The 12,660-nt window shown below is 41.3% G+C and overlaps 1 protein-coding gene across 2 annotated transcripts; it reads right to left on the bottom strand.

Annotated features, from left to right (window-relative positions):
• Positions 1–492: 492 nt before the first annotated feature.
• On the bottom strand, positions 493–11,518 carry FBXO5 (F-box protein 5). Of its 2 annotated transcripts, none has more exons than XM_036316517.1 (5): positions 10,647–11,518; positions 5,072–5,780; positions 3,709–3,799; positions 2,664–2,846; positions 493–1,360 (listed from the first exon to the last, which is right to left on the bottom strand). In XM_036316517.1, the coding sequence occupies exons 1-5, from the start codon at positions 10,750–10,752 to the stop codon at positions 1,109–1,111; spliced, it is 1,341 nt and encodes a 446-aa protein (XP_036172410.1). In that variant the 5' UTR covers positions 10,753–11,518; the 3' UTR covers positions 493–1,108. The 2 variants fall into 2 exon arrangements, with proteins under 2 accessions (XP_036172410.1, XP_036172411.1); XM_036316518.1 differs by lacking the exon at positions 10,647–11,518 and adding an exon at positions 8,273–10,052.
• Between the last annotated feature and the right edge of the window lie 1,142 nt (positions 11,519–12,660).

The raw sequence follows: 12,660 nt of genomic DNA, 5'->3' as shown, positions 1-12,660 counted from the left end.
TAGGCAAACCCAAAGTAATAAAAAACATATTCAGACAAACTTGTGTATGATTTTCATATAAGCATCATTCAAATGTCTACAAAAAAATGTGATATATCTGTATAGTGGAATATCATTCAGTTACAAAAAGGAATACTTACACATGCTACAATATGGATGAACCTTGAACACATTATGTTAAGTGTATACTTTCACCTATGTAATATGTTCAGAATAGGTAACTATAGACAGAAAGTTGATTAGTGAATGCCAGAAGCTAGGGGTATTAGGGGATGGAATTACAGGGACTTACTAGGGGCAGTTGATAAAGAAAAAGACATTTGGCACATAATAAACTCTCCATACTAAAAAAGATGAAATGTTTTTAGACATGCAAATGCTGAAAGACCAGCAAATCTGCATTCTAAAAAAAATTAAAGCCCTTCTACCAGGTAAGACATATAAATAAAAGTTCACAATATTTATTAAATTTGTGATAATTTTATTCATAACAGGACAAAATTTATTTTTACATATATATACAAATCATTTATTTTCTTCACATAAAAATAGAAATATTTATATATTTACAAAAATATTAAAACATACAGACTTTACAAATCAAAGCAAACAGGATTTCACAAAGGACACATGGAAATATACACACTGAAAAAGACATTAAAGAAATGTGACAAAACATTTAAATTAAGACTCCAGACTTGCTACTTCAAAAGACATTAATTTGGTAAGGCAAGTAAAATGTCTCCAATACTAATAGATGGTAAACAAAATTTAGGTAAGATTGTGTAGGTAAAATTACATGAGCTTCTTTATTAAAACATTCAGTCAATTTTATTTTATCTCTAAAACAACTATCAGGTGACAATTTTTTTTCTTAAAATATTTAAATTTCCTGACTTATGCTGAGAACTTTGAACTTTTTCACATTAAATTATAAAATATTTTAAGAGGTTTGCATCCTCCACTTAGAAGGCGGGCAGAGAAATCCCTTGCCGGATACTCAATTCAACATAAAATTGAAAATCACAATATTCTTAATTTTTTAAATTAAAACCTAACATTTTCTGACTAACCTTCATAATCAGCTATAACAGATATTAATAAGATATCACAATCGTCGTAAATTCTGCTTGCTTTTCTTAGTACCAGGCAGAGGAGCCATTTTACAACTGGCTTTTAGAGGCTTGCCATTCGAACAGTCTTTGGTGGTATGATAATTACACAGACATCTTGTACAATAATCAAACCCACAGCCTTCTCTGTTGCAGATTGCCCTCTGTAAATAGCAATCATATTTTGCAGGTGAATTACAGCGAATACAGGCTTTGAGGCTTTCATTCTTTTTCAATGTCTTGGCAACCTAGTAAGAAAATCCACAAACAAATTTTAGTAAATACTGAATTGAATGTAACTTTGGAAAAACAAGAATGGCACCTCTGTACCCACCCCAATATGGGCATAAAGAACCAATGTGACACATAAGAGAACTCCTCGTTTATGCAAAAGACCCTTGCCCTGATATTATCAATGAGTGAGAGATAATATCAGCCGGTTCAGTAGTAATTTCCTAACGCTATTTTAAATATGTTCTTTTCCTCCATGAATGCTACTCACACATCAATGCCTGACTTAATAGGCACCTTTTCTGTGACATTTCCCTAGTATCACTCAGGAGTTGGCTGCACTTTTACCTCTAGTCTTGTTTTCTTAAAGTGCCTATTATATTTCATACTTTTTCTGTAATGTAGCTATTTTTTATTCTAGATTATAAGGCTATGAAGGTTACTACCCTGTTTTCTTATCTATGCAGTACCAGTAAGATAGCAGATGCTCAAAAAATGCTTCAGAATAAACTTACATTATTATCAGGCATCAGAGTAATAGAATACTAAATTTCATTACATAAAATTTGTATTTATTGACCAACAAATGAGGTCAACATTTTATTTCTAAACATATACTCTTTTAACTATGATTTTTAAGTTAAGTTTGCAAAATTATCCATGTGAGAACTTTTGTAATACACATTACCCAGTGATGTGAAGGTTTAATAGGAGGCCCTGAATTTCTGAAAAGTTGGCCCTGTTCTGCTTAGATATAGCAAAGAACTTTAAAATCAAGAGTCTCCATTATTTTCTTAGTACTTCTTAATTAGATTTCAACATCACTAAACTGTCTAACAATGCCAAATGTATATTATTTTTTATCACAGAAAGGCATCTCTGTACTTTCCCAATATATTAGTTATGAAATGGTTTCTTAATTTCTAACACTTTTGGGAGTAGAATGAAGGGTACAGAAGATTAGGCCTCTATTAATAGTTCTAATTATGCAATGATTAAATTTAAAGTTCTCCCTTTCTTACTCTATACTCTAAACCAGCGGTTCTCAACCTGTGGGGCGTGACCCCTTTGGGGGTCAAACGACCCTTTCACAGGGGTCGCCTAAGACCATCGGAAAACATATATAATTACATATTGTTTTTGTGATTAATCACTATGTTTTAATTATGTTCAATTTGTAACAATGAAACTGGGGGTCACCACATGAGGAAATGTATTAAAGGGTTGTGGCATTAGGAAAGTTGAGAACCACTGCTCTAAAATCCTCTTAACAATAAATATCCCATATGACTCTAATTTATCAATAAACAAAAAAATTACCTCAGAGAATTCATTGTGCCAACTATAAGTAGGACCTTTCTGATCAGCTGGATCAGATAACTTGTCTTGAGCATCATTTTTGAGGGGAGTCTGGGCTGCTGATTTTTGAACAGAAGCTAATGCAGTTCTAAACATGCCATATTCTCTGGTTAAAGCATTAGATGAAAACTTAATGTTCTTTTCCTAATTAAAAAAAAAAAATTAATAGGATTTCAGTTTACCTACACATGCTTAAAAAAAAACAGCCACACAAAAGTATTCACATAAACATTTAAAGGCTAATAACTAAATTATCAACAGAAATTATAAACCAAAATGTGAGCATTTGACATGCTTAGTCTATATAGCATTGAATACACGATTTCTAAAGTTCTGCCAGAACAGTAATTCTTCCTACCAACAGCAGAGGGCAATAGTCATGCTTAAGTGTCACCGTAGTGTCATGAAAATTCAATACCACCTTTTAGATTAGAAAATTTTCCATTAACAACAGCTTATTGATAGAGAAATTAAACTTGGAGAATGAAAGCAATACTAACCTAGAGCAACACAGCTAATAAGTAGCAGCACCAAAATTTGGACCTAAGTTTGCCCCACTCTTCAGTCTGAAATATATATTGATCTTGAAGTATTTTTTAAAATTTATTTTTATTGTTAAGTATTATAGGTGTTGATCTTGAAGAATTTTTGAAAATAAATTAATTCTCTTCTATATTAAGAATCTTCAGTATATAAATAATTTACTATATATCTGGTAACTAGAAAAATACACACAAAATGGCAACCTATATTAGCTGTATGATCAACACACACTGAGAACTAAGTAATTTTCCCTTTGGACATTCCATTTTTAGGACTAAACAACTGAAGTGGGATTCCTTACCCTTTCCATATAAATTTTATAATGAGTTCTAGTAAAGGTTGAATTGCTTTTTGAATGTAACAGATTACCTGTTATCTTTTCTAATTTCCCCCTTCTATTTCTAATGGTAAAGATCACTAGCTACTGTATATTAAACTGAAAACATCAACTGCAAAGACTTACAGTAACTCTTTGTATTGCTTTATTGTACAACTGCAATGTTCGCTTATCATCTTCTAGAATCTTCTTCCAAGTTATGCTCACTTTAGACACACTGGAAAAACAAATGATTATGAAATACACAATTAAAGCATCACAAAGAGCTCAGATGAATATACTATGGAAACATTAATGTGCAAAAAAGAAATTTTTATTAGCACTGTTTCTTAAATTTAACTTTACATTATTAGAATTGCCCAGGGCACTTAAGATTTAAGGATACCTCATGCTTAGCATTTGGGTTTAATTGGTCTAAAATGGGAGACAGAGTTCTGTATTTTTAAAAAAGTTCCCTATCAAGTAATTCAAAGTGCATCCAGGCTTAAAAACTACTGATTTATATTTCACTAGAGGCCCAGTGCACAAATTCGTGCATCGGTGGGGTCCCTGGACCTAACCTGTGGGATCAGGCCAAAACTGGCTCTCCAACATCCCCTGAGGAGTCTCGGATTGCAAGAGGGCACAGGCCAAGGGACCCCACTGATGCATGACTGGGGCTGGGGAGGGATGCGGGAGACTGGCCAGCCAGGGAGGGGCCACGGGAGGGCTCCAGGGTGTCAGGCCTGTCTCACTCAGTCCCAATCTGCCGGACCCCAGCAGCAAGCTAACCTACCAGTTGGAGCATCTTCCCCCTGGTTGTCACTTCACATCATAGTGACTGGTTGACCAGTCAACTGTCTGCCTCCTGGTGGTCAGTGCACATCATAACGACTGGTCAACAGTCTACCCCTTGGTAGTCATTGCATGTCATAGCGAGCGGTTGAGCGGCCTTAGCATAGTATTAGCATATTATGCTTTGATTGGTTGAACGGCCGACTGGTCGACCGGACACTTAGCATATTAGGCTTTTATTATATAGGATTTTTTTTCACATTATCTGCAAACATCAAGTAGGTAGCCACTGCTTACTATTTGTTAGCTATTTGGTAAAAGTTGTAGACAGATTTTAAAGTGCTTAAGGACACACTGTTATTAGTAGCAATCAACTTGTGATGTTGATTATCCCTTAAGAAGCTAGCCAATAATAAAAAATCAATATTTACTTATCTGTTTTGCTTTCGCTACATGTTTTATAAAGACCAGTGTAAAAAAATTGCAGAGTACTTCTGAACACTTAAATGGCCTAAAAGACCAGAAATCATTTCAACTGCGATAAGTCACAATGCTTATTACACCTATACACTAGAACTAGACATTGTCTTATACTTAAGCCAGAAAGATGTAGCTTACATAACAGAAATTTCAGAACCCAGAGAAAAAGGTCCCAATCTAACAAAAATAATTTGCATTAGTGTATTATATGAATACTCAGAGCAACAATACTTACTTGATTAAGTCCATATCGCTGAGCTGTGTTAAAATATTTGCTAAGAGATGTCTGAGTCCCCTTCGAAAGAGTTCACTGAGAATATCTACATATTCTAGGCCCATTTTTCTGCCAATTATATTCTGTAGTCGAAAACCTACATCATATTCCTTTAGCTTCTCCCAATCTATTTTATGATTCCGTCTGGCACTCTTTTTTAATGTTGAACAAACAACTTTTGCAAAATGAAGAGCTGGCATCAAGTTTTTGTTGGGATATTGGCCTGGGCTTTGAGTCTGAGGTAGACAAGACTGTGGACTGTCATTGCAATTTTCTTCCAGGGAAAGGCTAGCCTCTTCCTGTTCATCCAGGACACTCTTTTGGGAAAATGAAAAATAGCCACTGTCTTCATAAGGTCCATTGGTTTCTAGTTCTTCTATTCCATTTGATCTATTAAGTGTTGGTTGCACATGTTGATTTTCCTTGTTATGCAAGGGTTTGTTCTCAGTTTCAAATTCTACAATCCTGGGGCTCACAATGGGTGACCCGATATCTGATAGCCTTTCATAGTCTTTAATGCAGTCTTTATTAGAACTTTCCAAACATGCAGAAGTGTAGGAACCTAGCCTTCCACTGTCATCCGGTTTTACCAGCTTAATTCCAGAATGAACATGGTTATAGTTAAAATCATACTTCATTTTGATAGAAAGATCAGAAGTTTCTTTGCAACCTATAAAAAGAACATAACATATTTACTTCTTAATAACAAAATTTCAACATATCCTTACTATTTAAAATGGGATATAATATTTAATTACTTTGCATCTCTTAGCTCTGTGTATTGCCTAAGTGGCTGTGAAGTTATCAAAGTTTAATTATGGAAATGTGACAATATGAGGAAATATTATTTTATATATACATATCTTATTCTTAAAAGGGTACTTCAAAACAGATTGCTCTTAGACCTGTATAGCTAACTACATTTGACTTTTAGAATCTATATTGACTGAGTAAAAAATAGTGAAAGAGGGACTATTTAACAGATATCTGTGCTTATGGAAAAAATAAGGAGATGTGAGACATCAAGAGTGGGGTCTCAGGTCAGAGATACCCTAAGTAATCAAACACTTCTAGAATGTGTTTATACCATGGATTTGAAATGACACTAGTCAGCTTTACTTAAGCATAACTCAAAAAAGCCAACACTTGTACGACACTTCTAGAATGTGTTTATACCATGGATTTGAAATGACACTAGTCAGCTTTACTTAAGCATAACTCAAAAAAGCCAACACTTGTACGATCAGCCAAAGGCCTTAGAAATCAGTTAAAAGTATCTTTAAATCAGGCCTTCTCAGAGTTGTACACTACTGACATTTGGACAAGATAATTCATCATTGTTGAGGGCTGTCCCATGCATTGTAGGATACTTAGCAGCTTTTACCCATCTGATGCCATTCACAGCCCCTACCCCTTAGGTAGGATAATGAAAACTGTCTCGTCACCAGTTATTGCCAAATGTTGGGAATGGTGGGAAGGCGGTGGCAGCAAAGTCTCCCCCATTATCCGGTTGAGAACCACTGCTTGCAATGATTAGGATTTTGCAGGTAATAGAGGCTGGAAAGGGCACTCAGACAGTGTGAGCAAGGGCGCTATGTTGGGAAGGAATGTAGTAATGGGTTCAGAAAAACTGCTTAGCGTTATTGAGGGCACAGTGAACAAAGAGCATATGCTTCAAGTTTACTTCCCATCTACTCTCCCCAATCATAAGTAGCTAACAACTTATCCTATAAGTAAATGAATATACCAGTCAGTATGTTTAATCTACGCCAAATATTGGTAAGATCGTTATAACAATTTTACCATTTTTATTTAGAGCAAAACCTTTAAGTTAAAGCACCAAAGGACATGCTGATAGAGAGTAACATTGTAGGTAGGGACTCTTTAAATTCCAAATGATTAACACACTGGAAGACATAGTATGTGCTCTAGGACCCCATAAACTTTGTACTAAATCCTAAAATTTAGATTTAAGCTAAGAGTTTGGGACATAAGTAAATAAAGAGTATACACGTCTAAACACCCCCCCCCCCATTAACCCTAACTTGAATGAATTATTCTGAGTGCTTCTCTTCCACCCAGAAAAAGTAAAATATTCCAAGAGAGATATTTTTGTCTCAAGTAAAAAATTAAGTATAATTTACACATGGCCGTATTTAATCTGTAGAAGTCACCTATAAAGATAGTTTTTACTTTGTTTAGCTGCCTAAAGGGAAGAGGCCTAAAATTGTACTTCAGAAACTCTTATTTCACTCTTTCCAAAGGCATTGTTCTTCTGCTTGTCTTCAGAACCCAGTAACTGGGATTGTTCCAGCGTTGCCACTGTAAGTTCATGTCCATTCGACACACTTCCACTGTTTTTGTTTTTGTGCCTTTCCTTACTTTCTAGACTTAGAATCCGTTATTTCTCCAAGAAGCTCGTTCATTTTATTGGTCCCAGAATCTAGATGCTAGTTGTAGATTTAGTTTTAAAATGTACAACTATGTAATATACTTTAACAATACTACAAAATAAAAAGTACCACTTTTATGTGAAAGGAACCTGAAAGCAGACTTTGTAAAAAGCTAATTCCTGGTCTTTCAACTAGTTCAGTGCTTTCCAATGACCAAGCCGATAAATATCCCTAAACAATATGGGGAAATATATGTATTTATATAATTGATTTGCGTATTCAGAAAGAAAAATATCACAAGGTTTCATGACCTCTTGAAATCAGATGGATGAGTTTCAAAGTCTAGTTCTGACACTTTGTTCATTCATCCAATCCTACTTAGTGACTTGGTGTGGAGAGGAATCTTTTGGAGGTGACATTCTGAGATCTGAAAGCCTTGTGAAGATGTGAGTTACAGACAGAGGTAAGTACTAGAAGCAAGGACAAGTGTTGAGTATTCAAGTATAGAAAGTTCTGTAAGACTGCAACGTAGTGAGCTAGGTGGTTGAAAAGTAAGGTTGGAGAGGCAGAATGATCTATAGGATTTTTAGGGTAGGATGAATTATATTCATTGTGTAATAAAGAGCCTTTGAAAGGTTCTAAGTAGAAACATTTTGGTTTACATTTTTTTAAAATAATGGCAGCCGCCCTGGCTGGATGGCTTAGTTGATTGGAGTGTCACCCCATACACCTAAAGGTTGTGGGTTCGATTCCCAATCAGGGTACATACCTAGGTTATGGGTTCAATCCCTGGTCAGGTGGGAACAGGATGTTTCTCTCTCTCTCTAAAATCAAATTCTCAGATGAGGATAAAAAAAAAAGGTAAAGAATCATGGCAGCTGTGGAAAATGGATTGTAGGAAGGTACAAGTGGCAGCAGGGAGGCTAGTTAGAAATGTGTATCAGAAAATTTCAGAGTTGAGTACTTGAGACTGGATGGCCATAGTGGAAATGAAGATAAATGAACAGATATGAGACCTATTGAGGAGGGTAAGTCAAGTCAAGTCAACAGAGCTTGCTGATGTGTTAGATGTGGACAATGAAGGAAACTGGAGTAAAAAATACCCTAGGGTTCAAAGTTTTAAGATCTAAGCTATAAAGTGTCATTTGTCAAGTTGGAGAAAACTAAGGAAGTTAACTCTTTCCTCATCTATAAAACAGGGGTGAGAAAATAAAACTGAACTAAACTTATGACACAGTCCCTGCCACATGTGGTCTAATCAACAGAATCTACAGAAGTCTAATTACCACATTATTCTAAGTCAAATCCCTTCATATCCTTCCTCCTGTATATCATGAACATTTTATAAGTAGCAAAATTTACCCCAGACAGATAGATGTATGCATTTCAGATTATATATTTGTCCTAGGAATGAGCTCCAGTTTCAAATGAAAATCCTTGCTCAGCCTTTTGACTAGCTTTTGCAACCTAGAACATTCAATTAGTCTTTCATTTTCTCTAAAACAGAGCTATTAATATCTACCTCCTGGAGTTGGTAGATTCAACATACTGCATTTTTTACACCTTTCATTTAGAGTACAATCATGAAAAAGACATTATTAGTTAAGGTAACCTATTTAACTTTTCACTATAGATCTGACACTCCTTATTAGTTAAAAATCTTTGCAGCTCTTCCAATGTTAAATAACTAAGTTCTACAATCTCCAGTACCCGTAAGACAGCCACCATGTGCCCAACGCTAGGCCTGGCTGTTCCAAAATTTAAGAGAGGCCCAAACCTTGCTACCATTACCTGCCTATCAGCCATAATCCCTAAGAGAAAATTTAAAAAAATGTTGGAACTCAATAAATTTTAAAATTTCATTTCCCCGAATTTATAAACAGGAAAAGAATTCAAGAGGATTGCAAACATTCTCTTTAGGAGTAAGATGGTAAAGAGACAATTGTAATTTAACAACCAAAAAACTTAAAGCCATCAAGCTTCAGCATTTCACAAGGGAGCCATCTGATCTGTAAAAATTAAGTATTTTTTTCCCTCTCTCTCTCTCCTATTCCAGATTCCTTTTCTAGAGAAATGGGCATCTTCCAGAGATCACCAAATATCACACTATCAAATTGCTACTTAAAAAACGTTGGTAATTTCTAAGTTAAAATAAGTGCATTTCCATCTCTTTTAGAGACAGCAACAAAGAGAATAAAAACAAGCGTTTATCTGGGCGCCTTCCATTCTACCCAAGTTTGGAATAAAAACCTAGTGTTTCAGGAGTACAGATTAAAAAAAAAAACCCCACAACTCTTCAGTTCTCACAAAATCAGCTCAAAATGGCCAAATCCATGGTTTTGTGCTAAAAACTAGTGTGATTTTTTTTTCCTCCTTCTCTCCCTTTGATTCTGGGCCTTGAGACTGAGTTACTGGGTAAAGAAAAAAAAAGAGAGAAATTGAACGTTTTTGCTTGGACACCCCTGGAGAACTTGGTTCCGTGAGGGGGGTCCCTGTATTTGGCGGGAGTGGGTGGGGGAGACCCCGAAGATGCTGGGGGGCGGCGGGGGCCCCCCGAGGGCGCGGGCCAGTGGTGGTGGAGGCGGGAGATAACCGCGAGCAGGATCTCCCGCGCCCGCCAGCAAGGCTGAGGTGGCCCAACCCGGGGAGGCTGACCTGGGATCCGGGCCCTACGTGGAAAGGGGGCTCAAGGAGTGGGGGTCAGGCACCCGGGCAGACACCTGGCCAGGCCCCGGGGGCCGCCCCGCGGAGCCCGAGCCCCTGGGGCGGTGGGGGAGGGGAGGGGCATTTGGCGCCCATTCCGGCCGGGTGGGGAGGCACCGCATCCAGGGGCAGAAGGGCGCCCCTGGAGGCCGCCACCCGCACCGCCCTCGGAGCTGGCGTCCAGGCTCGGCGCGGCGGGCAGGGCCCGGGCCCGCCATCCCACCTCGGCACATCTGGCTTCCCTTCCCGGAACGCCGCATTCTTCCTCCTGGTCCCAGGGACCCCCGCCGGCGCCCGCCCGGGGTCCAAGCGTGGGGCCGCACAGTCGGATTCCGGGGTGGGATCCCCTCACCCCTCGGCATGCACCTCTCCTGGAGCCCGCACCCCTTCTGGAACCCGCACCCCTCCTGGAGCCCGCACCCCCCGCTCCCTTCACTCACTATTCAAGGAGCCAGGGCGCCTGGGAGCTGTCACGACGCTGCAGCTGCAGGAGCTGGAGCGGGAGCTGGAGCTGGAGGGGAAACAGCTGCAGGCGCGCCGGCTCATGGCAGTGGCAGCCGGGTCCTCCTCAGGTGCGCGACCTGCCACCACGCGAGGAGCGGGATGCAGCCGCACCGAGCTCTTATCTCCTAAAAGGCGCCAGCTGGTACTTTTAAAATCTTTGAATTTGGTGCCCAAATTCGCACAGCCCAATGGGACGCGCCGCTTGCATGCGCGTCCCAATGGGAAGGCGGTGGGCGGGGCCGCCCTCACCCAAGTCCAATGGAAGGCCGCTGAGGCGGGGCCAGCCGCGAGGCGGACCCGCCCTCCTCACGCCCGGCTCCCCGCGCCCGGAAGGATGCTGAGACCGGGGGCGGGGCCGGGGCGGGGCCTCGAAGCGCGGGGAGGCCGCGGCCCAGCCACACGTGGAGGGAGCCTACCACGCATGCGCCCACGCGCCCAGCCGCCCTCGGCGGTGGGAGCCGGCCTCCGGCGAGTCCTGGTCTCATCCCGATGGCAGCGCCGGCTCCTCTCTGAAGATCTCCGATGGGGACACAGGGTAGCCGGCTCTCTCTGGCCATTCTCCTGTGCGGGAGGTCGGTGAGCGGCGCCTCTGGTCGTCCGGGAACGCAGACTTTCCGGAAGACGAGCCCTCCCCCCAGTCCTCCTCAGCCCGCCTCTCTAGGATTTGGGCGCGCTCCACTCTCCCTCCTGCCTTCGCCCCGCCTCCGGCCCAGCGCTGGTGCGCAGGCGCTTTGGCGGGCGGTGGCTGCGGAGTTGGCGGGTTGACGCCTGCGCGCTGGGGGCCCTCGCGCTTCTCAGAGGGAAGGAGAGGGACGTGAGCCAGGGGGCGGGTCCTCGGGGCGCGCGCACCTGGTCCCGCCGGCGCGGCGGCGGCGGCTGGAGCCGGCACCTCCTTCCTGGGTCCTTCCGGCCGGTGTGAGGTGGAGGCAGGAAGGCACTGCTTTCTTGTAAGAGTGTTTGTTTGTTTGTTTTCTCCTGCCACCATTGTTTTGTGCGGGCCCTGAGCTTTTTAAACTTGTATCTAGTTTTTTTTTTGTCTCTTTCCTGCAAGGGCCAAGCGCGAGAGACAGTAATCCTGCTCCCAAGTCATAGCCCCCGGGAGTTGTGATGGCCACGCGCGGGGCGGCGGCTCCGGCCGGCGTGGTTTCCGGGGACGGCGGGGTGGAGCCGTGGCCGAGGCTGGGTGACAGGTGCGCTGCTGCTGATTGTCGCTGTTGAGTGTGTCCTGACGCAGGGACAGCGCCCTCCCCGGACTCCGCCCCGCGGCCGCGCGAGGAAGCCACATCATATAACCTCAGCGTCCGAATCCTTGTGTTTTGCAGTTTTAGTGGGTTTTTTGGTGGTTGTTTTTTTTGCTTTTCTGCAGCCTCAGGGAGAGTTAGTACTTGGCTTCTAGTAAGCGCTCCGTTAAGTCCGTGGCAAGTCCCGAGGGAGGCAGGGTGGGGAGGCATCGGCCGAGAGTCAGGCCATTGCGGGGTGGAGCCGTGTTTATGGAAGATTTTGATAATTAGTTCATCCTGGTTCAGCGGTTCTCAACCTGTGGGTCGCGACCCCTTTGGGGGTCGAACGTCCCTTTCACAGGGGTCGCCTAAATACATCCTGCATACCAGCTATTTACATTACGATTCATAACAGTAGCAACATTACAGGGATGAAGTAGCAACGAAAATAATTTTATGGTTGGGGGTCACCACAACATGAACTGTATTAAAGGGTCGGGCATTAGGAAGGTTGAGAACCACTGTCCTAGTTCTTTGCATACTTTTTTTTTTTTTTTTTAGAATGTCGTGTTGTTAGTATTTTTCTTGGTTACTGAAAATTTGGCGTCTCTTTGTTTTGTTTTTTAATTTAAAGTGGGAGAGTTTATTAGTGAAGCGTTTGTTAGGGGACAGAGTGAAGGCGGAGCAGTTGGGCATCCCCTTAAATTCTGCACCTTTAGTCATGGGGCTC

The sequence above is a fragment of the Myotis myotis genome, unplaced genomic scaffold, assembly GCF_014108235.1.
Source record: "Myotis myotis isolate mMyoMyo1 unplaced genomic scaffold, mMyoMyo1.p scaffold_m19_p_7, whole genome shotgun sequence".
NCBI classification, from domain to species: Eukaryota; Metazoa; Chordata; class Mammalia; order Chiroptera; family Vespertilionidae; genus Myotis; species Myotis myotis.
Note: the sequence above shows the minus strand (reverse complement) of the source record. Positions and strands in the feature narration are given on the sequence as shown.

Coding starts and splice junctions, on each gene's coding strand:
- FBXO5 (XM_036316517.1), bottom strand. CDS start 10,752: ATGAGCCGGCGCGCCTGCAGCTGTTTCCCCTCCAGCTCCAGCTCCCGC. Junction 5,781..10,646: donor GCGCCCTGGCTCCTTGAATA/GTGAGTGAAGGG, acceptor TTCTTTTTATAG/GTTGCAAAGAAACTTCTGAT. Junction 3,800..5,071: donor AGCGATATGGACTTAATCAA/GTAAGTATTGTT, acceptor TTGTTTTTCCAG/TGTGTCTAAAGTGAGCATAA.